The 24,111-nt window shown below is 44.6% G+C and overlaps 1 protein-coding gene across 2 annotated transcripts in view; it reads left to right on the top strand.

The window, feature by feature from the left end:
• The first annotated feature begins 705 nt into the window (after nucleotides 1-705).
• The window catches only part of EFEMP1 (EGF containing fibulin extracellular matrix protein 1), a 43,700-nt gene continuing 20,294 nt past the window's right edge, over nucleotides 706-24,111 (top strand). The window contains exons 1-5 of one of the 2 annotated variants that reach the window (XM_033056359.1): nucleotides 706-925; nucleotides 1,104-1,191; nucleotides 1,312-1,399; nucleotides 4,221-4,269; nucleotides 4,449-4,709. In XM_033056359.1, coding sequence (XP_032912250.1) covers nucleotides 1,319-1,399; nucleotides 4,221-4,269; nucleotides 4,449-4,709 — 391 coding nt within the window. In that variant the 5' untranslated portion in view covers nucleotides 706-925; nucleotides 1,104-1,191; nucleotides 1,312-1,318. The remainder of the gene's footprint in view (nucleotides 926-1,103; nucleotides 1,192-1,311; nucleotides 1,400-4,220; nucleotides 4,270-4,448; nucleotides 4,710-24,111) is intronic. The other variant, XM_033056360.1, reaches the window with a different exon arrangement.

Genomic DNA, 24,111 nt, shown 5'->3' with positions numbered 1-24,111 from the left:
TCACGGCCTCCCGCGGGGGGCCTCTCGCTGCTCTTCCCGTGGTGCTGCCCTTCCCTCACGGCTGCCCTGCCCTCACGGCTGCCCTTCCCTCACGGCTGCCCTGTCCTCACGGCTGCCCTTCACCTCACGGCTGCCCTTCACCTCACGGCTGCCCTTCACCTCACGGCTGCCCTTCCCTCACGGCTGCCCTGCCCTCACGGCTGCCCTTCACCTCACGGCTGCCCTTCACCTCACGGCTGCCCTTCACCTCACGGCTGCCCTTCACCTCACGGCTGCCCTTCACCTCACGGCTGCCCTTCCCTCACAGCTGCCCTGCCCTCACGGCTACCCCTTCCCTCACAGCTGCCCTGCCCTCACGGCTGCCCTTCACCTCACGGCTGCCCTTCACCTCACGGCTGCCCTGCCCTCACGGCTGCCCTTCACCTCACGGCTGCCCTTCACCTCACGGCTGCCCTTCACCTCACGGCTGCCCTTCACCTCACGGCTGCCCTTCCTTCACGGCTGCCCTGCCCTCACAGCTGCCCTGCCCTCACGGCCCCAACATGGCGGCGGGGCCGCACCTGCCCCTCGCGCGGGCGCGGGGCCGGCAGGGGGCGCGCGCGGCGGCGGCGGGACAGGCGCCCCGTTCTATTTAGCCCGGGGCCGGCACCGGGCACGCACCGACAGCGGCGGGGGAGCGGCGGCCGCCGGGCACGGACGGACAGCGCCTGCCGGCAGCGGCACGACGGGCACGGACGGACGGAGCCGCACGGCATCGAGGGGGAAGGAAGGAAGGATAGCGAGCGCCGTCCGCTCCGCACGGACACCGCGGGAAAGCGAAGGAGCGGCCGCACCGCACCGGCACCGCACAGGCACCGCGGAGAAGGGGAGGAGCGGCCAGCAGCGGAGCGGGGCAGCAGCGGCCGGCGCCCGCCCGGTCCCGCAGGTAGGAGCGGGCAGCGCTGGCGGCTCCGTGCCCCGGCAGGTGGGGGTGTCCCCCCGCCCCGCTCGGACCCAAAAGTCACCGCTCCGTGCTGGCCGGGCAGCGCTGCCGGTGCCGCTGCCGGTGAGCGCTGGGGTGTTTTAAACTCCATTGACTGGTTATTTCCGCCCCTCTCTCCCAGCTGGATAAAATCCCCGGGCTGGGAAGCGCGGCCAAGCCTCAGCCTGTCCTTGCGGGAGCAGCGGGCAGAGCCCGGCCGCCTCTCCCAGGTACGGGCTGGGCGGGCAGGAGCCGCTCCCGAGCCTCTCCCGGTGCCCGGTCCTTGCCTCTTCCAGCAAAGGAGCCCGCTAAAAGCATTCCTGCTTCATTTGTTTTTCCTTTCTTTCAAGGTTCACGATGTTGACAGCTATGTTCTTGGCTGCGCTCGTTCTCATTACAGTACATTCGCAGGAAACTGAGGAAACCATAACGTACACGGTAAGGTTTAATAGACTTGGAGATAATTGCTGCTTTGCGGGGATTCTTTGCTAAATGACCCTTAAGGAAAAGCGGATTTCTTGCCAATGTATAGCGTGTGCTACAGAGGTCGCTGAGTTCGAATGTTAACCATAAAATAAGCTGTTCCTGCACTCAAACAGTGTTTAAAAGTTCGAGCAAATTACATTACAACTGCTTGTTTGGCAAAGTTCATCTGTGTACTCTATGTACTATGAACAAAATTCGGAGGTTTTAGTATCTGTTTTAATCCATTTTCATAAAGGCAGGGTCCCTAGGACCTTCATTTGAAATATATGGAGTTTGACAGATAATTAGGTCAAACATTCTTTTGTGTTTTCTTATGGATGTTTCAAGCTGTTTTTAACAAAATGTAAGTACTTCCAAATTTGGGGCTCTTAATGAAGCATCTGAATCCTGCAGTGATCATGGGACTGTTCTTTTCTGAGCTGGTTTTGAGCAGTGGTTTTGCATGGCTTGATAAAATTGTTCAAGAACACTGGGAATGGGTCCTGCTTGCAAGCAAGTGACAGGCAAAGAGATTTAAAGGCCTTTTTGTCAGGTTTTTTTTCTTTTCAATCTGCTTGTGTTCAGTGCTTGGCTTGCATAATGCCTGTCATGGAAGGAGTGGCAATTACCCCGGCTTGGGCTGGGGAAAAACCCGCATTTTCACATCTGATTACAGCTGTAATCCCTGCAACTTGCTTCATATGGGTGGACCTCTGGATATGTGCACACACATCAGCCCAATGCCACACAAGCAGAAAATTCTGCACACATGCAAAAAGTTAGAGAACCACAGCCAAAGCCCAGGATTGTGTCTTATACAAGTAATCCCACTGAAGTCAGTGGGATGGCTCAAGCAAGTAAATATTGCAGAGTTGGACCTTCTTGTAGAAGTCAGGGCTTAAAGAAGCCTCAAGTGAGCATCAGGAAGTCAGTAATAAAATACTTTAACACTGGGCTTTGGAAGCATTAGGGTTTTGAAGGCTGGGAGTAGTTTCATTTAGAGGCTTCTGTGATTTACTTTTTTTTTTTTTTTTAAGTTCCTACATATAAGTGGAAACTGAAGATGTAAATACCTTTTGAAAATCTGGACTAGACAGGGATCTCACCCTCCTTCTTTCCCACAGTTATTATATGAGGGGGGTTAATTATACAGCATTTCACATAATTCTGAACATTTCTAGCAAGCCTAGGTGACTTGGGCACCTCTGTTCCATTTTCAAGGAGGTCTCAGCCTTTAGATGCTTCGCTGATCCTTAAACGCTGAACGTGTAAAATGAAACAAAAAAACCCCAGCTTTGGGAGATTTTGCTCTGGGGATGCTACTGTTTCTCATGCACACATGGTATCCACGGAGGGCCAAATCCTTTGCTATTGTAACAGCCTTTGGCTGCAGTCATAGATGGACTTGGCTCCTTGCAGTTAAACAGACAGTACTTCTGTTGTGCATTAACAGGAATTGGGTGATTCAGTAAATGCATGAATTAGCTGTTTTCCTTTGGGTTTGCCTTTTCATAGCTACAGTAACTTTGGAGTTGTCAACTCAGCATGTAGTCAATCCTTTAGAGAGAGTCCACTTACCCCTGGGGGAGAAAAACCCTTCCAAGCCACAACTCGCTGCCACATTTGACAAATCGCTGGTGTCACCTGCAAGAGAAGAAAATATTTTCACTCCTCCTGCTGAGTCAGAGTCAGTAACAAGCCCCTCAAAATAACTTGAGGGTAGGACCTGCAGCAAGTGGATCTTCTTGGCATCAGAAAGTCAAGTTTGTCACTTGACTCAGCAGCAGAGGAGTTGCAATAAGATTTAGCTTGCTTGACTGCGACTAATTACATTAGTCAACTCCATTCTTTTTTCTATGGGGCCATTAAAGTAATACCCTGAGCAGCCCCCAAGATGCACCTACACAGCACAGCCTGGTTGATTCAATGATATTTTAGTATTTTTTATGTTCCTGCTGCAGTTGGTAGCACTGTGATACTTTGCTGTTCAGTCTCTGTAACTGTGACCTGTGATTAAAATGACTGCCCTCTGGATATTTTAATGTTTTTGGGCAGAGGAGTAATGAAGATGCAGAGCAGACTATTTAAAATCTTCCCTGAACTTGCTGGTGTGCATTGATATGAATAGTTGCTGAGCATAGCCTTGTTTGAATTTTGCAAAGCCTTGTATAAATAAGTGGTCCTGCTATTATAAACTCTAACCATTTATTGTGTGTCTCACAGTATAAATTGTCCTTCCTAGACTGCAGTTCCTGGAGTCATATGATTAAAAAGCATGTGAATGAATTTCCAGCTGTCATGGGATCCTTCCCCATTGCTAGAGTGCTAATGGGAGAGAGGATGAAGTCCAGGGGCACAGAGTCCTCTTAGTCCCTCTGGCAAACAGAGCCTGGGAATGAAAGAGGTTCAGCTGTTGGAAGGCAGGGAGTGAGATCCAAATTCAGAAAAACTTGTTGCTTTTCATAAGAAGATTTTCATTCTGGTCAGCTTGGTCACACCAAGGAGAAAGCAAGTTTTTCTCACTGTGCTCCCCATCCTGCTCACAACAAACAATACCTTGGGAACTCTCTGGGACAGAGGTGCTCTCTGTGTATCATAGAGCATTCCAAGTGGGAAGGGACGCAGAAGTTCTGCTGCTCCTGCACAGGAGTGCTGCACCAATTGCCATTTCTTTAGCCTACCAAGGTATTGCATTTCCCTTTGTGTCTTTGAGTTCACTGAATACACCCAACTATTTTTCCAAAACAAAGAATCCCCAGTAACTAAATTAATTTCTTTTTTTTTTTCTCCACAGCAATGCACAGATGGCTATGAATGGGATCCTGTTAGGCAACGGTGCAAAGGTACAGTAAATAATTTTCAAAGACAGACTTGCCACTGGTATTCTTTAAGTATTCTCGCTGCACACCCCTGTTTTGGACACGGAGGTGTGCGTGCATGTCTCGTCGTGTTTCTTTGTGTTAATGGCTGTTGCAGAAGGTTCGACTGTTAAAAGCATGACTTGTGTTGTTGCTAACCACAGATATTGATGAATGTGAAATAGTCCCAGATGCATGTAAAGGTGGGATGAAATGTGTTAACCACTATGGAGGATACCTCTGTCTACCCAGAACAGCGCAAATTATTGTAAATGAGCGAGAAGAAGCAGCAGCTGAATCCACAAGTGGTCGAAACAACGTCATTCGCCGGACCCCGGCCGACCCCCAGCGCGCCCCTCCCAACCCAACCCACCAAATCCAGTGTGCAGCTGGGTATGAGCAAAGTGACCACAACGTGTGCCAAGGTAAGCCAGCACACCCCTCGGTCCTGCTGCTGCACTGGGGGTGAGCACAGACCTGGGGGAGGGACTGAGTGCTCCATGGGCACTTCTAAAGATACAAAAATAAAATACATCAATGTCACTGCTGTTGTTCAAGGCATCAGAAGGTGCAGGTTGTTGCAGCCTTAGAATCTGTTGCATCTGTTGAATTTATTCCATTGTCTGTAGCTCCTTAAAAAAGCCTTTAGGCAACTCTAAGTGAAGCATTTTGTGTTACATTAAGGATGTCTAGGAAAGAAAGTGCTCTGAAAAGAGTGGGCAACGCAGCAAGGCATAAACAATTTGGAAAGGTTTGCAGAGCTCTGAATTTCTCAGTAAGTGAATGCTGAATGAACAAAAAATAACCACAGGATGAACTTTAGCTCAGAGCAGGCTGCAGTGCAGAAGGCTCCTGTATTTTTATTGTGGATAAGGGATATTCCTCCAGCTGTAGGAACCCAACTTCTGAAGAGCCTGTGCTCTCTTCTGATCTGTGTGGAAGCAGCCCTAGGCAGACCCTGCCAGTTTACCTCCAGCCCTAGCCTGGCCACTCTTTGAAACTATGGCAATGAAGAGCTTTCATCTGAGTGTACATGCACCACACACAGTGCCAAAAATTCTCAGGGCATTAGCAATGTTAATTGTATGCATTCAGGAACCAGCCTCACAAGCACTACTGTAAACTAAGACTGTTTCATTTATTATTTTTTATAAATAGTTTACTCTTCTACTTGCTGAAGTAACAAATGTTTCCACCATTGTTTTGTTTGCTTTCATAGAAATATATTCTACCCCCCTTGCTCACAAACTTGCTTTTCAAGCACATTGGAGGGAAACCCGTGCAGAGAGGGCAAAACTTGACCCCACGGTTCATCTTTTCCACTTTGTGGCCTGTAACTGTATAATCACATAAAATAGTACTTCAGGGACTGTAATCAGGGCAGGCTGTAATACACAGTGGTAGTTTCCTTCTCCCTGGTATTCATGTACACAGGACATTATTTATCACTAGTAAGTAAATTCCCTGTCATTCTGGAGCACAGTAATCATCATGGAGGCTGGAGCAGTTATTTTTGTAGGCAAAGCCTCAGAGTTGCATTTCTGGCTTATCTGCTCATGTCCAACATTTCTGTCACTCTGATTCAAGAATGTCAAGTACAGAACCTACCACAGGAGGTCAGATCTCCTTAACCCTGGGGGTCATCAGGGAAAGTCAATGCTAAGCATGGAAAACTGGCTTTTTCCTTAGTTTAACTTGGCAAAGCAGCAGCAGGAGCAGAACTGCTGGGTTGGGCCTGGCACTCCCTCCTTCAGGTGATGCTGCTGGCACTACTCTGCACTGGTGAACTGTAATAAACTGTTCAGCTTCAGCACATAACATTTTTATTTAATAAAAAATGCAGGTCATGCTAGAAAACTTCAAAACATGACCATCCCTTTTAGAAACATAAATCTGGGATCCAATAAGGCAGTTTGACAGCATTTAGTACCCACAGTTTGTGTCCCAAATAAAGGTTGTAGGTTAGGTTTAACTTAGGGACTGACAACTGGTTGAGGTTTCTGTTTTGTTGAGGAGAAACTGGTGGTGATACATTACTGTTACTTTACTCCTTGCTCTGGCTTCCTGGAATTTGCAACTAAATATTTATATTCAATTCCCAAAACTTTGGTTAATTTATAACAACAACTAAGTGTTGGTACAGTACCAGAATTTTAACCAGCAGGCACACAAACTAGGGTGAAATCTTGGGCCTGACTGAATCAAGCTACTCATTTTCTCATGCCAAACTTTCAATCTAAATGCAGAAAGCATGGAAATATTAGTGTTTAAAAGCTGAAATGTATTGTACTGAATGCATTCCAGCTGGAAGGGTAGTGGACAGTGTGCTTGAAATGAAGGATAAAAGAGTTTTGGAGCACTTAAAGCATGCATTCAACTTCATGATCTTCATGCTTTTCACTGCTGAAAATATCTTATAAAAGATAATCTCGATCAGCAATGGTCCCGCTGCGGATTTATTTAATTATGGTTAAAAGACTTTGCTATGATAACTGCTCGAGGCTCCTAGGGAGTGTAACTTACAGATATAGTCACACTTAAGCTTGTTTTATTGTTTAGTAAATCAAATATGAAGTCCAGCTCCTTCTAATTGTTTGCAGATGTATGACATTTTCCTTCCAGTCCAGCAGCACTAAGTATTTTATAACCAATGTGAAAGTGTGGAGACCTCTGTTTCAAACAATAACATGCTCTGAGGAGCTGAATTACTGACATCATGCTGCAGTCTGAGGGGCCTTCTGTTTCAACACAAATGTCCACTCCCTTTTAAAGCATGGAACAGTGGGGGAATGACAGGCCAAACACACTCCTGTGGTTCCTGGGCTTGGAATAAATGCCCATAAAGGACACAGAGTGGATTTAACTCCGGTGATGTGCTGATACACATTTTTATAACTATTAGTGAGCGTTCTAGAGCCCCACATTGATGGTAGCAAACATTTCCTGGGCCCTTCTTAAGATACTCTTTATGAGCAGTGATGCCAGGAGCCCTCAGACTGAAGGTTATTCTGAAGGAAGATCTCCTGATGTGGAAAAAGCTGAATTTGACCTCACCTAATCCCCTCCCTCCCCATCCCAATGAGTTCCCACTTCACTGTCACTCCTAAATTTGGTCCCTAAGAGAGATTCCAGTATGTGGCACCTGGTCACACTTTCAGGAATCACTTGAACATCACTTGGATGTTCAGCCCTGCCACTGTGAGGGTATCACTGTAATTGGGAAAAGCAGAAAACCAGACCAAGACATCATTTGAAGCAAATCACTGAGTTAACTCATGTTCCCAGACATATTTCTCCTGATAAAAAACATAAATAGCTGCACTCTGTGCCTGCAAACAGGAATGAATTGTGTTTTACTTTGTTGTTAGGCTCTCTGTGATTTGAGTCTGCTCCTATTGAATTCAAAAGAAAATCACCCAATTAATTCAATTTTGTCAAATCTGGTCTGCAAGAAAGTACTGGCTGCTCCTAGATTATTAATGACACTTGAATGAAAAAAGGGACCAAAAAAGGTACCAAATAACCTGCAAACTTGAGAAGGGAAAAGAACTGATTTTCCTTAATTCCTATCATGCTGGCAATACAAGCAATAAAGTAAGCAAAGATTTTTTCCTCCTCAGCTAGATTAGTTTTTGATATTTCTCCAGCCTGTTTGTAACCCTTTGTGCTGCAGTACCAAGTACAGGAGGGAGACACACTGCAATACAAGAGATCAGGGCTTGCTTATGTGAGAGAAAGACATTTTTCCAGAGTTCTAACCAGACTTGGTGGACATTGGTTGCTTTTTCCCTCCTCTGTGGAAGAAGGGGAAAAAAAGAGAATTTGTTTTCTGTGCTGTGGTTATTTTTCCTCCTGCAAGATCATTTTAGGTATCTTTACACTGGTAGAGGTTGGGTTGTTTTGTGGTACTTGTCAAAGTAACTTACCATACTCAAGCTGTGCTTTTAACTCAAGAAGTGAATTGTGAATAAGTCAAATAAGGCTAAATTTTGCATCTGTAGAATCCTTTCTGCTGTTGTCCCATTAAGGAGGGAGGAACAAGAAGAATAGAAAAATCCCTTTATAAGATATACATTTACACATGTCAGGGATGTGCAGCTGGCACACCAAGGACACAAAAGGTGTGTGAGTGCAGGTGCACTTGGCTGCCCTCAGCAGAGCCTGGCTGTGCTCTGGCTGGAGGCACTGCAGCTCCTAATGAGCTCCACTCACTGTGCTTTGATTCCTGAGCTCCTGGAACATGCAGCCACATCCAGTCCAGCTGAAACTCGGCCTGAAATGCACCCCAGGGGTGCCACTAATGTGCCACAACCACTAACGAGCACTCAGCCTTCAGGGCCAGACTCCAGGGAGCCTCACAAGTGCATGAACTGGGAATTTGGAGCCTCTGCACCAAGCTGGGATCTACTCCTATGGGCTCCACCCATTTTCTAATACAGACATAGCCTAAAAGTTCCTGTAGAACACTTTAAACACAGCTACAGAAGATCCTTACATAGCTATAAAAGTTCCTTAGCCATGGAAATGTTTGAGAGCTTTTTGTAAAATATTGTATATTGTATTGTATAACTACCATCCCAAGTTTTCCCCCTTTTAAAAATGCTTCAGGGCTACTTGAGGTATGACAGGTTTAGTCCCAGAGTTGTTCCTCTCAGGACATGCAATGACAGGACAAGGGGGAATGGGTTTCAATTGAAAGAGAGTAGGTTTAGATTAAGTATTAGGAAAAAATTCTTTACTGTGATGGTGGTGGTGAGGCCCTGGCACAGTTTGCTTAGTGAAGCTGTGGTTGCCCCATCCCTGGAAGTGTCCAGGGTCAGGTTGGATGAGACTTGGAGCAACCTGGGATAGTGGGAGGTGTCCCTGCCCAGGGATGGAATGAGATGATCCTCAAGGCCCCCTTCCAACCCAAACTATTTCATGATTCTGTGAACAGCACTAGGCCTGCTGAGTTTGAGGACAGGCTGAGGACAGAGCCTATGGCAGGAAAAAGAAGGCCTGGCTGTGTGGTTTAGGATGGCAGGAGCTCAAAGTGCTCCCTCAGGCCATGTGTTTGTGCAGCATTCCAGCAAGTGGGGAACACTTGCTGCCAGCTGCAGCCACTCCAGGAGACTGAGCTGGTTCCCTGTGCCACTTCAATACCCATTACTGGGACAAGCCACAGGAATTCTGCAGGTCTAGGAGGATTCACACAAGGACACAAGCTGACACTTGCACAGCTCTTTGCTCATAGCTCCCAATTAACTCCTTGTACATTTGGATACATCATGCACAGATCATCTTTCATCAGCCCATCCAGAACCAGCAGTTCAAGATGTTCATCTGTGAGACTGCCGCATTCTGCTGCAAAGCAGCATCTCTTTAGTGGCCCTGAGGGTCCAGAGGGGCGTTCACAAAAACCCATCTTGTTTTGAGGGCCTGGTTTTGGGCATTTTTGAAATCTGGCCACTCTGAATCATCTTCCCATCTGTGCTATTTGCACAGCTGTGGGTGTCAAGTCAAGACCTTGGAGAGATATTCTCTGTTCTGTCTGACCATTTTACTGTGAACATCCATCACAAGCATAAATACTAGCAGCTGCTTTCCTTTCCTGACTTAGTTGCTGCTTTCCCATTGTCCTGACCCCTGCAGGAATACACTCAGTGTGTTGCAGCTAAAGATTCCTCCCATTTGCTCATTGTGCTAAGAGTGCTAGAGGCAAGGAGTTGTATTTACCTTAGCTTCCTGAACTGGGATTATGCAGGCAAGCACTGGGCTTCAAGTTTAAGTAAACTCATTAGCAGTTCTCATGGCTCCTTGCAGCAGGAGAATGGGATCACACAGTAGTCACCTCGGCTGTCATCCTTGTGGGCTGCATTTGTTGATTTTAAAGCCTGTTGCCTTAGTAGCTCAGAGGAGGCTCATGTTTTGACAGACAAAACACAGCAAATGGATTCAGAAGGCACATGGCCTGAAGAAAGTCCAAACTCCAGCCATCTGTCCTCCTTCAGAATTCCTCTCTCTAAGCTGGAGGTCTTTTCCACAATGCAATCAGGAATAACAGCACACAGCAAAGGGGAAGGATGTGCTTGTGCCTGATCCTGACCTGGCATCCCAGAGTACTTGGCACCCCATTAAACAGCTCAGAGCATTTCTTTCTCTCTGAGGAATTCCCTGTACCTGCTGCAGACACTCAGATCTGAGCATTCCACAAGTCAGGAAAAAACCCCAGCAGCAGTGAGGGCTGTCACCTGCTGCACTCAGCAGCACCAGAGGGCATGGAACAGGACTTGGGGCAGCAAGGGCTGTGTTCCCTCTGTTCCCTGTGCCAAAACCTGCTCCCAAAGGAACCTTCCACAGCACCACAGTGGTACAGGCACTTCCCCCAGCAGGGCCAAGGCTTTCAGCACCCCTCTCAGGTGATTTTATAGTGACACTGGGATGTTCTCACTGTGCTTGCTCCGAGCAGCTGTCTCCTCCCAGTCCCCTGCAGTGTCACTCCTCAGCCTCCTGAGAAAGGCTCTGTGCTCCTCCTCTCCACAGTTTTTTGCTCAGGATGATTTTCTTCTCAACCACCACTTTTTTTCTCTCTCCATTTTCAAAACTCCTACTTCAAATTAATTAGTGTATAAAGGAAATGCTCTTACCTGTGTTTTATTGGGTTACTGAATCACCTTTGCTAGAACGTTTCTAAAGGATCTCAGCATTGCAGACATATTTTTCAAAGGTCCAAAATTTTTCTTGAGCATCTGCAGTGATGGGACACAAATTTCAGAAGCTGGAAAACTTGTTCAAGAGCTGAAATTTGAAACTTATTTTCCTCATTTGATTCTCTTTCCAAGTGCTATCTCCCTTCCCATGCTGGGAAGATGATAGCTGCTGTTTCTGTGTGCCAAAACAGCCCTACAGGAAGAACAAATCCTGCACAGGCAGCAGGGGCCTGTTGGATCCCTCCCTGCAGCACCCAGGGATGTCTGTGCTGCTGTCCCTATCCTTTGCTAGGGAATCCCATCTGCCAAGCAGTCTCCAGCACTGTGGGAATTCATTCAGAGTGCTCTCAGAGTGCCATTTTCCCACTGTCAGACAGTGGGAGTGTTACAGGACTCCCTTCCAGTGAGATATTTTTGGTCTGGTAGAAACCACAAGGTAATTTTGGAGTTCACCTACCAGGTTGCATCTTCAACATTCCACATTTTTTGTGGTGTAGTCAGCTCCTGTTGTGCAGCACTCTGTCATGGCAACCCCTTTGTGCTGTGTCTCTGTTAACTGGGATTAATGTAAGCTGAGCTTGACCACCCCCTTTCATTGCAATTACATTCTTTTTTTCCCCTCTGTGATGCTTTTTGAGCTGCTTTTTCTGGGCTATCATCATTTGTGCGTGGTCTGGAATAAGTCACACAAAATTTAAGCTTCCTTTGGGCTGAAGGGTTCTTATCAAAGGGAATTTTGCCACATACCTGCCAAAGTTTAGATGCTTCTGTCCACAAGGTTGGAAGATCTGAACTGGGCTTGTAAGATCTCTGTTCTCTGTATGACAAGAGTACATGGAATAGGTAATCAGACATAGAAAGTTCATGAGGAAAAAGTATGAAATTCCACCAAGAAATATCTGTTTCACCTTTGATTTGCTAAGTTTTATTTTCATAGCAGCCAGAAAACAGTTCTGGAGAGAAAGTTATTTGCCACAATTCAACAGACACCAAAATGTAACCTTAAAAAAAAAAAAAACAACTGCACCAAATACACAAGAATGTTGCTTGTACCTTCTTTCATCTACTTTTTAACTTTGCTAAAAATACAGGAAGGATTTGCAAATTACAGAGCTCTGAAGTATTTTAGCACACACATAGTTATTATAAAATACCTTTAATGCTCATTCACATTTATGTCTCATTTGTTAATCTGAAATAATCTTAAAGGCTGGTCCTGCTCTAAGCAGAGTGGAGAAATGTCTAATTTTTGTTAGGTATAATTATATGATCAAAGCTGAAAAAATTACTGAGAAAACATTTGTTATACACACTTTTATAAGCTACAGTGCTGAGAAAAAGTTCTTGAGGCTCAGAAATGAATTAAACCTTTTCTGGCAAAATATATCCCCAACTGTCAATTAAGCATTTTTAGAATTAGATATTCAGTAACCCCTTGTCTGTTGCTGGTACTGAATGCCTTAAATAAATAACTTGAAAGGAAAATTCTGCAAGGGAATGATAAAAGGTTCAGTGTGTGAAGGGATGTTTACTTTGGGAAACTCCAAATCTGGCTTTATTAACTCCTGATTTTAAAAATACATGCCTTTGAGTGGACATGGTAATTAATTAAACCTGTTTTAATCAGCTCTGAGAAGGAGAATTTACTGCTGAGCATTCCTTTACAAACTGAATTGAACCTGAAGGGAACTCCTGGTCTAGTGCAAGGTGATTTAAGCAAATCTGGCCCTGCACAGATGTTCCATGGAGATTCCTGACACAGGCAGAGCTTGTTCCAGGTTTTTATGTGCATGAGCCTGCACAGGTGGGAGTGCTGAACAGTTAACTGGACAGAATGTGTGCAATCAAACCAATCCCCCAATCAGATGGAACCCAAAGATAAACTCTGACAAGGCAGATTGCTCTGAAAAACTGGGCATTACACCAAGAGTTAAGTTTGGGTTTCAAATTCAATTTAAATTCACCAGAGTTAAAGAAATTCAAGGAGGGAGAAAAAAAAATCTTATGGGACATAAAGCCCCATAATTTCAGAAAAGCAGTAATTTGGACAATCAGTTCCTGAATATCTTGAAGTATCATAAATTTAGAAAGGAATCCTTACCAATACTGTAACAGCTGCCTGATGTCAGGAGCAGTCAGAATTGGGAAATGCAAGGACATTTGACAGGTAACAATGCTCTGTGTGGTTTTAAAGAGGTTGCCAGCAAGGTAACATTTAATAGCAGTCTTGCACAGAGCAAAGGAATCAAACATGGCAAAGTGAGCAGAAATTTAAGAGTGGTTTTAGCTGGCATGACCCTATCTTATAAAAATAAAAACCAGGAGAAACAATCTCTCTCTTGTCTAAACTTACTCTGGGGTGAATTTTGAGTATCTGGGATACAGAGTAGGTGGAATTAAATACACTTTTAGAAGCAACAAACACTTTCTTGTAGTTTTTAAAGCACTTTCTTCATAAATGAATTTGTTCTCAAGGGACTTTCTTATCAGGAGCCAGTTCTGCACAGAACTGTGAGCTGACAAAAGTGACCTGGGTAAAACAAGGACTTGTTTGAGTTAAAAACAGGAATATAAGAATATTTCACAGGGCAGTGAGCACAGAATCACATCAGAAATAAGCAGTGCTTTGGAGCAACCCCTGCTCTGCCCCTGTGGGCTGTGGATGACACCTGACTTCATTCCTCCCAGAAGTTGTTGGAGACTAAATCAGGAAAGAGTGCAGAATCCAAAAGTCATTCCCACTTCCCAAGGGGAAAGAAAAAACGTGTTCTTCTCTGACATCATCCTGCCTGTATGTACTCTGCATCCAGACCTTCCTCACTCTTATCTGGCTTCTCTTGGAGCATCAAGACAGATTTTCCTTCCCACTCTCTCTCCTTGTGTGTTACTGGAGTAGAAAATAATTTGAGGGTGGTTGCAATACCCCAGGATATTGCTGACATTTGCAGCACTTTTTCCTTGGGGCAGAAAGCACTGTACAAGCAGATAAAAGTGACAGACTTAACACCACTGAGCACCTCTTGGGTTTCTGGTGTTTGCAGGAGCAGGAGAACTTTACAGCTTGAATTAACCTGGAGGTGGAAGAGTTAGAACCACACTCCTTGTGCAGGAAAAGTTGGGTGCAGAAATAAAACCCACCCATTTTCCCCATTGTAAACACTGACCATTATTTAAACAATCCAGAAATCATATTCACAGATTTTTCTCTATTAATCAGCATGCGGAAAAGGATGATTTTGGGGAAGGGGAAACTTTTCTCTCTTTGTTCCAAGGCAAAGTATTTCTGTTGGAAAATGTGTCTCTTTGTGCCTATAAAAAGAAAAATTCCCCATTTCTAGACAAGATATTTTTATGAAAAGGTTGCCTCATTATGCATTTAAATCAAAACATTCTCTCCATTCTGGTTACACTCAGAGTTCAGTATCCACTGTGAGGAGAATCTCTTCCTTACTATGTATGCAGATTTACAAGGCTCCAGGCACCTTTGAAATAAATTGAAAGCACAGCCATGTAATAGAGCCAAACCCCAAAACCAGCCAAGGAGATCCACCCAGCAACACCCTCGAACACCCTCAGCTCTTCCCCTCAGCACAGCTTTAGAGAGCTGCTCTTGATCTTGTCTCTGCTTTCTCCACCCTCCTAAAAGCTTCCTGGGGGATTCCCCAGCTCCAGAGCCGTGCAGGGGCTGTTTGGGATGCAGCAATAGTTCACTTGCTTGGTTTCCTTCCCTTTCAGCCTGGGACAGGGGGATACTGAAAAACAGGAGAAAGCAGCAGCTTGGGCATGAAGAGAGGTTTTAGCAGCAGATAAAAGCATTGCAAAACCATACAGAAATAATCAAGGCAGGTTTGTAGCTGCTTTTTTTCCCCACTTTGAAATTGACAGTTGAGCATTTGTGATGCTGGAAGGTGGCAAGGCTGGAGAAGCCCCCAAAAGCAAAAGCTTCCCAAAATCTCTGCCATGGGATAGGAGTGAGGCCAACACCTTAGGAACTTGATCAAACAAACATTTTATACAGTGAGAGCAGAAATTTAAAAGCAGCAACTTTTGAAAAGGTTAACAAACCTAATTTATGCTTAGGGCAATCCTCAATTTGTGAGGAATGTCAGGATGGGGTTGATTGTTGGAGAACAGATTGGTGATGTCTGCACTTTCCTGAGGTATCTCCCAGTGCCCAGTTTGAGAAAGCAGAGTCTGTGTTTTTCACCCTTCTGGACAAAGCCAATTCCCCAAAGCTCTGGTTAATCAGTCTGGTGGACATCAGATGTTCAGTCCCATCATGGAACCAACTCCAGGCATACAGGCTGCAGAAGGTTCATCCTCATTTGGGAAAGCACAGACCAGTGTAGTTTGTTAAAAATTAAAACCTTTGGGAAATTCTGACAAAAGTTTGTGTAATTCTGACAGAGGGGTGTGTAAATAATCTCCATTCACATGCCTCAAGTGTGACCAAGCAGGGGCTGAGGAGCCTCAGCCTGGTCCTCAGGGTGGGGTCCCACTCCTGCTGCAGCCCCGAGCAGCAAGCTGGAAGCAAAGCATTAAAGAGACCAAAGGGAGCGGTGGGGATTTTCACACACTCCATGGCCAGCAAGAACAGCCCCAGGAGTGTCAGAAGAGGGAAAGCAGCGAGAAGGCAGCACAGAGCAAGGAAGGGTTTGAGATTTGGCTGCAGCACTGAGAGCAGGACAGCCTGGGAGCTGCCTGGATGGAGCCCATCCCCACAGAACGCACCAGCACACACGCACTCGGCGTTACGGCCCGGAGCTCCGGGGCTGCCTCTGTCACACAAAGCCAGCTTCAAGACAGCATTACTGTCCCTTTGGGATGCACTTGGGATGGGCTGCACACACAACAGCCCTTCAAAACTCCAGTGATAATATGCAGGTTTTTCCATTCCTATCATTTGTCCTTAATTTGAGAAATTAAATGCTTATGTCCCATTGTTAACTATTCTTAGCATTAATTTCACAATTTAGCCCAGTGGTGACCAACTGGTTTCCTTACAGTTCTTCACAGCTGGGCTGAATTTTATTTATTTTGGTGCTTAGGTTGCATTAAAAAAAGAAGTTGTGTGACTGTCCACATGTTCTAATCAGAAACCTCCCTGCACTCAACTGCTGCCTGAAGAACCCTATTAAAGAGTCAGGGGAAAGAAAGGCAGTAGAGTTCTCCATTCTGCTTTATAGCTTAGAGTACATTTACAGCAGCCCAGAACAACTCAGGTGAGAAGGGGCCTTGGGAGGTCTCCAGCCCCACATCCTGCTCAGCTCTGAGAGATTTATCCAGTCAGGGCTTGAAAAACCCCATGGAAAGAGCACAGAATTTTCCTGGGCACCTGTTCCATACCTTGATTGCCCTAATGGTGAAAAAGTTTTTCCCTATGCCCAGAATCCCTCCTTACAATTCACCCTGGCTTGACACAGACAAAAGAGATGTGCTAAAAATGCAGGCTTGGGGGCAAATGAGTTTGTTTTCTTACCAATGTGTAGGTGAGGAAGAGTTCTCCATAAGAGGTTTGAAAGAAAACATTTTGCTGAGGAGCAGACTGGCTGAATGTCATTCCCAACCTCCCATGACCCAACTCCTGTTACAAGTGAATCTCTGCAGATTTTTAATTTCCAGTTAAAAACAACAAAAAAATTAATACTAGCAATGTGTATCCACAAACAAGGGAAGAAGTGAAGTTTCACTGACCCATGACTGTGCTTACTTGAACTCTGAATAACTGCAGATATTTTCCTAACTAGTGCCCACCAAGCTTCTCAAAGTACTGAGAGGACATCAAAACCGATTTGAATAAACAAAACCACTGTTTGTGATTTGAAGTGTCATATTAAGACACCTTCAGTTGCATTCCAGCATTTAAAGCACACACTTAGATCCCAGTATTTTCCCTGACACCTTGGCACGTGCCTCAGTCTCCACCACTGCTCACTGCTGGCCTCAATCAGCCCTTCACCTTGTTGCTAGGAACTTTTATTTTAAAACCCCTCACTACAAAACTTGCCAGAGCAAGCCTGCAATACCAGGCACAGGCTGATCCTACTCATGGGTGGGTAGGAAATGCTTGAGAGTATGGGAGGGAGTAGCCTTGATCTGGAGGAATTGCCTGTTTACTCAGCTTGCACTTGCAGTGCTGGGACAGTTTTCAGATCCCTCTGCAGAATATCCCAGCTTGTCTCACAGTGCTGCCCCTTTTACATACCCTCCAATTCTTGTTTCTCTTGAATTCCTTACTCTCCTTTCCTCTTTTCTGTACTCTTGGCAAGGAGAGCCAAAACCTGACTGCAAACAGCAGTTCACACTGTGCTGCTGGATAAATTACGGTACAATTAGCAACTTTCAAAATGTTAATGAAATAAAGCTGCTCCTTTAGGAAAGCAGAGCCTTTACAGCTGATGATTTATGGTGGCTCCAATCAGGACTGTGAGTTTGCAGTGCCAGATGAGGCCATGCTGTCACTTTTACTCACTGAATACTTCGTGCCACTTCTCCAGGGAATGAGGCCTGGCTTGGTTACAAGAACCATCTCCTCAGTATCTTCTCTGTAAAATCTTATCCCTCCTGGAAGCTGAATTCCCAGCTGGTTGCTGCTCTGCAAACCAGATCCATTCTGTGCCTTCTGAGGAGCAGATGGATGCAGGGGCTGCTTTGGGACAGGATGACACGTAACTGTGCATCCACAGAGACCTTTCCAGGAACCTCTCAGATTCCTTCTCTGCCTCAAGGGGCCTTGCTCTCCACCACTGGACATTTTGGGCAAGCACATGTACATGCAATAAGTGTGAAGCCTTGTGGGGTAAACAAAAACCCCTGCACAATTAAGGGGAATAATAAATCAAGCCCAAGAGCTTTAAGGCAATATGAAGAATTAAGCTGTTTGCTGAACCTTCTGTAGATAAGAGGTCATTGTTCCTTGCTCTGAAAACATTTTTGTTTTTAATATGTATTTAGCCTTACTTATCTATTATACTTTGCTTCCTTTTTATTTTCCTTTCATTGAAAACAAGACCTAACTCCGTAAAAATTGTTTGGACTTGATCCTAAAACACACTGAACACTTCCCAGTCCAGAAAATAACAGGGTACTAGAACCTTCATGACTTGGATTTCATTTGTCAGAGGTGTTTTTCAACCTCTGAAATCCCTTCAGAAGACCCTGTGGTTATTTAGCTGAGATGTTATTTATTTTCTTTTGTGCTGATTTTTTTTTTTGCCTGTCCATGAAATCTCCAAAGCAAACTAACAGTCTGTTGGATCCTAAATAAATTTTCATACAGCTCTCACTACAGAGGATGATCAATTAACTGCTAGAAACCAATCTTGTCATTAGCCTTCCACTGGTGTTTTGCATATTTATTGGTAGCATCTGATTAATTAAACCCATCCTTTTAATCAAGGCAGTTGGTTAAATGCTATCTATGAAACTTTTCAAGCTACTAAAGCCCACATCTTCTCAGTGTGCTAAAAAACTTCCCCTCTCCTCTTCAGCAGTCCCTGTCTGGAAACCTTATCTCTTGAAAAGGCTTTTGTTTAAAAAAAAAAAAAAAATCTTACAAACCACAGCTTGCATTACCTGGTTCTTGCTGTCCTCTGAATGTCCCCTCTCTCTCCTCTCTGTGTGCTGCCTGAACATGGTCCTGGGTTTTGGTTTGGAGCAGCACAACAAGGGAATCCTTCTCCACAGCCAGAGATTCTGAATCTCAAGAGCACAGAGAAAATTTAGATCCCCAAAATTTAAACAATGAATTTGAGGTTGATTAGCTTGGGAGAGTGGTTAATGTTGCACACATTGGTTTGGGTTGTTCCAGCTAACAGCTATAATTGCATAAATAATAGGATTAGTAAATAACTTTTAAAAACTACTTTAAAGCACTTTGGCTTCAAAATTTGAAGTGATTCCCCCCTTTATCCTATAGGTAAGAAATGAATGTGCCAGTAGATATTTATACCTTCTCCACTATAAATAGACCATCTTCCTAATACTCAGCAACATCTCTCCTTGCTTCACCTTTTCATTCTATTCCTTGCTCTTGGCATTAATTACTTGGATATAATTAGCCTCTCCCAGATTCATCTTCTGCCAGTTCACCTCTTGCTCACCAGTTCCTGGAAGACAGCACTTCCATGAGGCAAGAGCCACCAGTTAATTTTGCTGCCATCCAGAGCTCAGTGAGGATGGCTTGGACTTGCCCTGACCTGCTCCTGCAAAGCCAAGTGGACAATCAATGCCCTGGAATTAAATCCATCTGGAAGGCATTTGAGGCAGCAAGAGAACCCTAAGTGTGATGGACAGCTTTTTCCAATAGCTTTGATGAAGTCTAAATTGAGAAATCTCTTCTCCCATCCTGCAAGAATTTATGAGCAGAATTTCTTTTGACCAGCCACCATTGGCCTGTGTTCAGCAGCATCTGAGGCCCTCATGTTTCCCTGTGGATCCTGCCCAGCCTTTAACCTCTGCAGTGGATTTTAATCACATGTTCATGGCTGTCTGCTTAAAGCTCCAGCCAGCCAGGCAGTGCCAAACAACGTACTGACAGTGTCCTGGGCATCCCTCAGATGTGCCAGGATGCAGACAGGCATCCCTGGCACTTGGCTCACACATTCCTGTTGCAAGAGCAGAAAGATCTGGGATCTCATGCCTTTTAAAGAAGGGGATGGAACACACAGAGATCCAAGCAAAGAACCTTTGGGAGATAAAAAAAAGGATGAAAAAGGTCCTCAATACTTTTTCAGGAAGGATGGCTACAAGAAAGAGAAAGGAAGTTTTTGCAATTAATTTTTTTTTTTTTTGCATTAGGGAGGTTTACATTGGATATTAGGAAAAGAATTCTTGGCTGTGAGAGTGGGGAGGCCCTGGCATAGATTGCCTAGAGAAGTTGTGGCTGCCCCATCCCTGGAAATGTTCCAGGCCAGGTTGCACAGGGCTTGGAGCAGCCTGGGATAGGTGTCCCTGCCCATGACATGGGGTTGGAACTGGATGAGCTCTAATACTCCTTTCCAACCCAGACCATTCTCTGATTCTAAAGCTCCCCACTCATCTTTCTTCCTGGGGCCAGAAGCAAGAGAAACATCCCAAGCCACAAATATTAAAAAACTTGTACAGTGAATCTGTCAGGGCCTGTTCCTTCCCTTCCCCCCAGTAGCTGCAAAGCCAATTCCTTTTATTCCTGCCGTTCTCCGGAGGCAAAAAGCTCGGCTTGGACAGGCATCAGTGCTAATGATTGTCCCACACATCTCCTCCCTGTGTCCTGGGCTCTGTACTGCTGCAGCTTTCCAGCTCCTGACAGTGATCCAGGACTCTCCTGAGGTGGAGCAATGGCCCAGACCAATGTTCCCTCTTTGGAGGGTTTCATTTCTCCCTGTCCTTGGCTCATGGAGCATCAACACGTTCTGGGGAGCGCCCGCACTTGGTCACAACCACAAATGGCTTCAAAAGCAACAATTTTCTTTCATTTGGTTCTGGAGTGCTCTTTCAGGAATTTCATCAACCTACAGGGAGTAGCAGGGATTGTTGGAGGAGCTGCTTCCCCTCTCACGACCACCTTGTAAAATCTGATTTTCTCACCGGGCTGTGTCCTGACAGAGCCTGCTTGTCTCCCCGTGCTCCCTTACCTGTGCTGTGCACATTTGAGGATCATCTGGAGCCTTGCACAGGGCTGTATCTATTTTAGAGTGTTTTTACTGGCAGCTGGTGTACACTACCATGCACCCACGTGAACAAAATTACAGAGCCCGGGCAACTTTTGTACAGAATTCCTCTGGCCACGCTTTCTCTGTGGGTTTCATTTGGCAGAAGTGATATCAAGCAGAAGTCTTTCCCTCAGCTTCTGATGTAAATTAAAATACACCTTATAAATAGAAAACACAGGCATTAGGAGCAGTGCCTTTGGGCAATCAGTCACCTTTGGGCTATGGGAAAAATTCAGTTAGATATGATTCATAAATATAATGAATAGAGTGCCATAAACTCGCCTTGCTCTTCACAAACAAGGGCGCATTCCCTGCCTTGAAAAATTAGAGGGGCAGAACCCAGAGAAACAGGGAAAGAAAAACAGGAGAAGAGTGCAAGATTTAAAGGGGAGAAAGAAACATGGAAACAAGTGTCATTTTGAAGTCCACCACACCCCTGCATGCCCCATCCTCCTCTGCTTTACACAGCTCACCGTGTAAGACATTTCAAAAAGCAGCCAGTTTGTTCTTCAGGCTCTGCTGGAGCTGAAGGCTCCTATTGATTACAGCTGGAGCTGGATCAAGCTGGGGCTGCCTGTGTTCTGCTGGCAGCCTCTGGTTTGTAAATACCTTTCATCTCATCCAGCAGTGATGATGATGTGCTGGGATGATGTGGCAGCAATTATTTATCTGCTGCGTTGGGTTTTCTCCTCCACGCTTGCCAAGAGCCCTAAAGTCAGGCCATGGAGAGGGATGCTGACATCTTTACATTTCCATTAAATCTTCCTGCTTCTTCTGAAGGAACTCTAACAGCTCTATTGCCATTTCTTTCCTCACTCTCATGCTGATAGATTTGGAAGCACTGGATCTATTCCACCAGATTTAGCGAGTTCCAACTTGTCACAAATGACTTTGGGATCTGAGAGCACTCCCCCAAGGAAACCCTCTCTTTTCCCAGCTTTCTGAGCATCCTGTCTCCATCCAAAGATGAGGCAGGAAAAGCAGGCCTTGGTTACCCTCTGAATGGATTGACACACTTGCTTAATACCATTGTAAATACTGACAAATAAAGCATGGATCTTGTCAAACTTAAGAACTTAGCAAATAAGGAGCATTAGAAACAGCAAATAGAGCTGGAGCATCCACTGCCAAGTCAGTGAGAGATCCCATGTCCTGCCTGGCAATCACTCTAAATACATCCTTTCTCCCACTTCATGTGACCTTTCCAGGTCAGCAATGTTGTGTGTTAGTTTAATATTTTAAAACTGGAACTTTACTGGTATTTGGCCTACTTTTTGCTATTTATTTTCTAAACAAATGATAGCCACTCCCTTCTCAAAGTAACCTTTTAAGCTTTGCCAGGAGTCTGTGAAGATCACAAGGTATTTTAAAAAAATAATAAAATAAAAAATCACATGCTCAGGCAAACAAAGCAGGTTGCTGCACTTCCCCCTCCTGCCAGCCCTGCAGCTGGATGTTCAGGATGCTCCAGGAGTTCTCCACTTACTCTAGGAAATGCTGCTGAAATCTCATTTTCAGTGTAAAGTGCCAGGATTATGGTAGCACAGCATCTATTCTGAGGCAAACCCGTGTAACTTTCCAGCCAAACACCAGGGAAAAAAAAATAAAAAAATAAATAAAGGAAAGAAAGGAGCAAAGCTGTCCCAATTGCTACTTCTACTTGATTGCTTAAAGGCAGCTGGGAAGGCAGATTCTCAGCCTGAGAGCAGAGCACATCCCAATTTTAAGGCAAAGGAAATTTGGAAGAAAAAATAGCTCTCTCTTCCCAAGGAAACTTCTGGTTTTTAGAATGTTCGTTTTTATTTATTACTGACTCATTGAAAGAACAAAGTATTTTTTGGTGTCTTTTTTTTCCCCTTTTTTTTTTGTTCTCAAACACAGGAAAAAAAACGTGGCTAAACCCCAGAGAAATCTTAGAGTGGGGCCAAAAATAATAATAATTTTCAGTTTTCAGAATTTTTTTGTCAGATTTTTGAAAGAACAACAAATACATCCCAAGCACTGCTCTAACTTAACAAACTTCAGACTGCACACTCTCAGTTATTTCAGTTACCCCTCTCATCCATCTCCCCTTTTCCACAACCTCCCCTGGGCTCCTGTCTTGCTTTTCCCATTTCATTTTCCTTCCTTCATTAGCATCCATACTGCTTTTCTTTTTTTTTTTTTTAATTTTACCTTTAAAGAATTTCTTTTCCCCTGGTGCCTCTCCCTTTTGATCCTGCCTGGCTTCAACTCTTGTATCTGTTCTCTTGCAAACAAAAAATTTTAAAAACTTCCAACTCCATTTTAAGCCCTCTTCATGTGAAGAATTATAGGGGAAATTGAATTTTCCACTTAAGTTCTAAGGAGGAGGCAAGTTAATAAGAATTCTTAGGGCAAAACAAATTTCTCAGATCCAGGTCCTGATGGTTTTGTAAGATCAGAACTGTCTAAACTCTGCTTGGTTTTGGCATAATCAAATTTATATTGCCACAGAAACCTTCACTTCTGCACATCCTCTCACTCCACTTGAACTGTGCAACCTGAACATTGTGTTTTTCTATCCCAGCTCTTCCAGTCCCCTCCCATCCCTAGAGTATATTTTGGATGAAATCAACTGATGTGTCCTTTTTAAGTACTATTTCCATCATTTGCTTTTGTTCTTCTACCATTCAAAAGTTGTGGGAGGCGTGAAAGTGAGAATTCCTTTTAACCATTTCTGTTTCAGCACCCAGTGCCTGCCAGGAACACTTGAAATATGTTTTAGATACATTTCTTCAAAACAAGGCATCTGTGGGTACATCCAGCCACATGCTAAAAGTATCCCATAAGCACATAGGAAAAATTCAGCACTAAATAATGCCTTCAAAGGCATTTCTGGAGCTGGAACAGCATCAGGAATCTGCTTATTTACGTGGGGAGCTGTGGAGATTGCAGCATGTTGGTACTGCCAACAGATAGGATGATTAGTGCTAAAAACAATATCATCATTTAGATAAGCCCTCTCCTTCAGAGAGTTCCTATTGACCTCAGCTTGAACTTCAGTGTTCTCACAGCTTGGAAAATGGAATTCCTAAAAAGGCTCATTCAGCCTGCAGAAAGCTGAAGGGGAATGAGATGCTATGGATAAAATTGGTATGACAGTAAATATTCCAAGTCACTTGTCCTGCAAGCGAAGTTCCTTCTAAAGGTCTCTTGTTTCTTGTGTCAGCTCTGAGCAGCTGCACATCCACTACCAAAAAAACCCCAAAATCAGGTTCCTGTACTTCTACCTGGGACTAAACCAGTGGAAGACACTCCAGCATGCAAGATAACATTTTTTGCAGGAGCTGTTTTCTGAGCTATCTCAGAACAAAAGTTTATTTTTGAAGTGTGCCCTGAACTCACTTTTTGGGCAGATATTTCTATTTTCCTTTACAGGGATCCAAGCAGCTGCCAGTGTAAATGCTGTGAAAAGGCTTGCAAAG

Source organism: Catharus ustulatus, chromosome 3, assembly GCF_009819885.2.
Source record: "Catharus ustulatus isolate bCatUst1 chromosome 3, bCatUst1.pri.v2, whole genome shotgun sequence".
Classification (NCBI taxonomy): Eukaryota; Metazoa; Chordata; class Aves; order Passeriformes; family Turdidae; genus Catharus; species Catharus ustulatus.
The sequence above is the reverse complement of the archived record's forward strand: the minus strand, read 5'-3'. Positions and strand labels throughout refer to the sequence as shown.